Source organism: Mandrillus leucophaeus, unplaced genomic scaffold (assembly GCF_000951045.1).
Source record: "Mandrillus leucophaeus isolate KB7577 unplaced genomic scaffold, Mleu.le_1.0 Scaffold18, whole genome shotgun sequence".
NCBI classification, from domain to species: domain Eukaryota; kingdom Metazoa; phylum Chordata; class Mammalia; order Primates; family Cercopithecidae; genus Mandrillus; species Mandrillus leucophaeus.
Genome location: NW_012101809.1, coordinates 2,064,555 through 2,068,604, shown reverse-complemented (window position 1 = coordinate 2,068,604; position 4,050 = coordinate 2,064,555). Strand labels below are relative to the sequence as shown.

Below are 4,050 nucleotides of genomic sequence, written 5' to 3'. Positions count from 1 at the left end.
GAGTAGCTGGGACTACAGGTGCCTGCCACCATGCCTGACTAATTTTTTTGTATTTAGTAGAGATGGGGTTTCACGGTGTTGGCCAGGATGGTCTCGATCTCCTGACCTCATGATCCGCCCACCTAGGCCTCCCAAAGTGCTGGGATTACAGGTGTGAGTCACCGTGCCTGGCCTATGGTGAGTTTTCAAATCCAACCAAGGGCAGCCCCATTAGTGCTATCAATGTTTGTAAAAAGCCTTCAGAACTTCTGAGAGAGGGACTTCCGTAGGACATTTTTTTAAATTAAAAAAATTCACATATATATATTAAAGACAGGGTCTCCCCATGTTGCTTAGGTTGGACTCGAACTCCTGGATTCGGAGGATCCTCTGGCCTCAGCCTCCCAAGTAGCTGGGACTATAGGTGTGTGCCACCACTACCCAGCAACAGTTGGACATGTTTGTCCACATTCTCATATATACATGATATATTCTTACTGAACAAGTACTAGAGGGCAACTACATTTAAGCTCTATGATCTAAAACGACTCATTTTAAAACAGGTTAAAGATGCAATCAATGTACAATGGTTTTGCAATTTCTAAGCTTGCGATAAAACTGCTAACTTAGACAAGCTGAACTAATTCAATAAATGAAATCATATTCATGTAATTCCACATTATGATTTTTCCAGTAGTTTCTTTATACATTAATTCACATCTGATTGTCCACAACCATTCTATGTGGTGGAGGGTGCAATACTATCTCCATTTCACAGATGAAAAAACTGGACCTTGTTAGTTAAGTGTGCTAGAGATTACATGAACAGTATCATGCTTGAGAGCTGAGCTCTGACCCCAGGACCTTTGACTTAGGGTTCATCAATTTTCCTTATACCTCTCATTACCTCTCCCATTTATTAAAAATAAAAATGTATTTATTTATACCTGCAGATTACTGGCATTAGGAACATCTTCATGTTTCTCATCCAAAAGCTTTGAAATAATCACTAGACTGAGGCACTGTCTCAGTTGCCTAGAATTAGAAGTTAAAAGTATTTAGAATGTATTTTAATTAATACTGCTTGAAAAGCAAATGAATGAGTCAAGAGGAGCTCTAGTTCTAATTGGAAATATAGGCAATGTTTCAAGAGAAGTCTGTACAGGAACATATAAGCTGTTATAGAACAGTAAAATTTTCATGTAAAATATTTGTACATAAAACTTGAATTATCTGAAGCTCGGTAAATCATTTAACAGCCTTATCTTTGACCCTGATGATTTACTGACAGAAAACCTATTTTTTTAACTGATGAAATTTATTTTTACTAAAGCAAAAAAAAGCTGATTCATTTATTTTTGTGGAATATGTCATCTGTATTAAGGTAACAGATAAACTAAAATTAAAAATAAAAAAATATTCAACTTGGGTGACAGAGTGAGACTCTGTCTCAAAAAAAAAAAAAAAATTACATAACGACCTGAGTTAAGAATTAGAGTAAGAAAGAATCAGGCTATCAATGCCTTTTCTGACAACTGAATGTGAAATAAACATCTCTGATCTAACATTCAAAGAATGATGAATGGAAATAAAGAACCAAGGCATTTCATTAATCTAAAATTATAAAATTTCTTAATGTTTAATTCTCACTTTTCAATACCTTCCACGTGATGTCCAATTAGGGACCAGCTGTACTAACCACAGAAGGTTGTGGGGATGACTCGAGAGTTCATTTATGCCCAGACAGAGTTCGGGCACCTGAAAAAAAAGAACATGTAAGATTTCTTTTCAAACAGAACAGTAAAATCAAACACCCAACAGATCATCTACATCCCTTCTTGCCATAATGGAAGCACTAGTACAAAATAAGGGCACACATTTTTAGAAATAGCATGGAGTCTAGAATCTGCTAAAATGTACACAATACACAGATTGTTTTACTTATACTATCTTAAATGGACTGAACAGATACATTTAGCAGAATTTCACTTGGCTTTCATGTTTTGTACTACATCATATCTTTAAACAGTCCTTCTTGGAAGGATAAACTGATCTAAACATAAATGTGTATCAGAGTTGTACAAGACTATATATATTCCTGATTTGGGATTTCTTGCACTTTAGGGATCCTATTTCAGTATTTTTAAAAGCCTAACACCTGGCTGGGTGTGGTGGCTCATGCCTGTAATCCCAGCACTTTGGGAGGCCAAGGAAGGTGAATCCCTTGAGGCCAGGAGTTTGAGACCAGCCTGGCCAACATGATAAAACCCTGTCTCTACTAAATACACAGAAATTAGCTGGGCAGGGTGGCGTGTGTCTATGGTCTCAGCTACTTAGGAGGCTGAGGCACAAGAATCACCTGAAACTAGGAGGCAGAGGTTGCACTGAGACAAGATTGCATCACTGTACTCCTGCCTGGGTGACAGGAGATGCTGTCTTAAAAAAAAAAAAAAAAGCCTAACACCCCCCAAATATGTATTACCATTGTGTATCAATTTTTTAAAAAGCCTAACAGTTGCTTCAAAATAATCTGATGAGCAGGGAAAGGAAATATAGGGTCAGTTTTACATTAGACAAGATTATGTCTCAATTATTGAAGCAAAGTGATACTTAGGAATTTATTATACTCTTTGCCTTACTTCTGCCTATTTTAATTTTTCCACCAAAAAAGACTGAAAAATATAATTTTTAAAAAGTCCTAACAAAAATTATACATGTTCATCCTCCATATGGTTGCAGAAGTTCAACTCAAATTCTGGTTGTAGGTATGACTCACTCCGTCATTTCATTTAGGTCTCTGCTCCAAGGTTATTTTGGAAAGGCCTTTCCCTGACTGCCTTATATGAAATAGCATAGCATCCAGTCTTGCTGTACTCATGTCCTGCTTTATTTTAATTTGTAGTACTTAACTACTACCTGACAGGATAATATAATCAACATTTACTTGTTTATCTAACCCTTTGACTAGGACAAAAGCCCCATGAAGGCAAAGGCTTTGTCTCTTTCACAGCTCAATCTCTAGCACCTACATTAATGCTGAGTCCACAGGAAATCCCCAATAAACACATTTTTGTTGGATAAAGAGCTGAAGTTTTAGAAAAAATTTAATTATCATGAATTTAAATAATACAGCTCCAGCAAACAGTCCCTTCCTCAGTTCATTTTTAATCTGCCAAAGATCTTGAGTTTAGAAACAGTATTAATTCCATATGCACTATGAGTCAAATTGTAACGCTATATAAAAAATGAATAATGAAGTTTTAAGTAACATTACCTTTGTGTTCCAATCTCTGATGTTTTTCATCAGGTTTATCAGGAGGCTTTGAAAGTCTACTAGAGGAATCTGTTTCAGCTGTTTTTCCAAACTCATTTTAAATAACATTAAAATCAGCAACATTATTTCACGATCCTGGTAACCTTCTGGATGTATAGATGTACACAAGCCTAGAAACTGTTTAACATAAATGCACAGACAAAAATATTTTAGAAGGTATATTTTATTTTTAGGGTTTTAATTATAAACTTTTTGACAAAAGACGCAAAAAAGAACTATAAAGAAAACAAACATCAGATGTCTAGGCAAAAGAAGGCAAGAACTACTCCACGTTAATAGTTGAATTAAGTGGCATTTTCTTCTCCATTTTCCATTTTTGAGATTTTCTTAATGGTTCAGTATCACCGATTCAATTCAGCAACTAAAAATGTTTCACACTGTCATTAACTTTTTTTGACCTTCTTTTTTTTGAGACGGAGTCTCACTCTGTCGCCCAGGCTGCAGTGCAGTGGTGTGATCTCGCCTCACTGCAACTTCCACCTCCCAGGTTCAAGTGATTCTCCCGCCTCAGCCTCCCCAGTAGCTGGGATAACAGGACCTGCCACCATGCCCGGCTAACTTTTTTTTTTTGCGATTTTTAGTAGAGACAGGGTTTCACCATGTTGGCCAAGCTGGTCTCGAACTCCTGACCTCAGCTGATCCACCCGCCTTGGCCTCCCACAGTGCTGGGATTACAGGCATGAGCCACCGTGCCCGGCCTCTGCCATTAATGCTTGATCACTAAATTTTTTTTTTTT

General features: G+C 37.0%; 1 protein-coding gene across 2 annotated transcripts in view; it reads right to left on the bottom strand.

Moving 5' to 3' along the window:
- FAM178A (family with sequence similarity 178, member A) overlaps positions 1-4,050 on the bottom strand; it is a 68,053-nt gene that overhangs the window by 16,713 nt on the left and 47,290 nt on the right. For both annotated transcript variants that reach the window (XM_011977407.1, XM_011977406.1), the window contains exons 13-15: positions 3,254-3,430; positions 1,640-1,737; positions 927-1,014 (exon numbers count right to left, since the gene is read on the bottom strand). In XM_011977407.1, the coding sequence (XP_011832797.1) occupies positions 927-1,014; positions 1,640-1,737; positions 3,254-3,430 (363 nt within the window). The remainder of the gene's footprint in view (positions 1-926; positions 1,015-1,639; positions 1,738-3,253; positions 3,431-4,050) is intronic.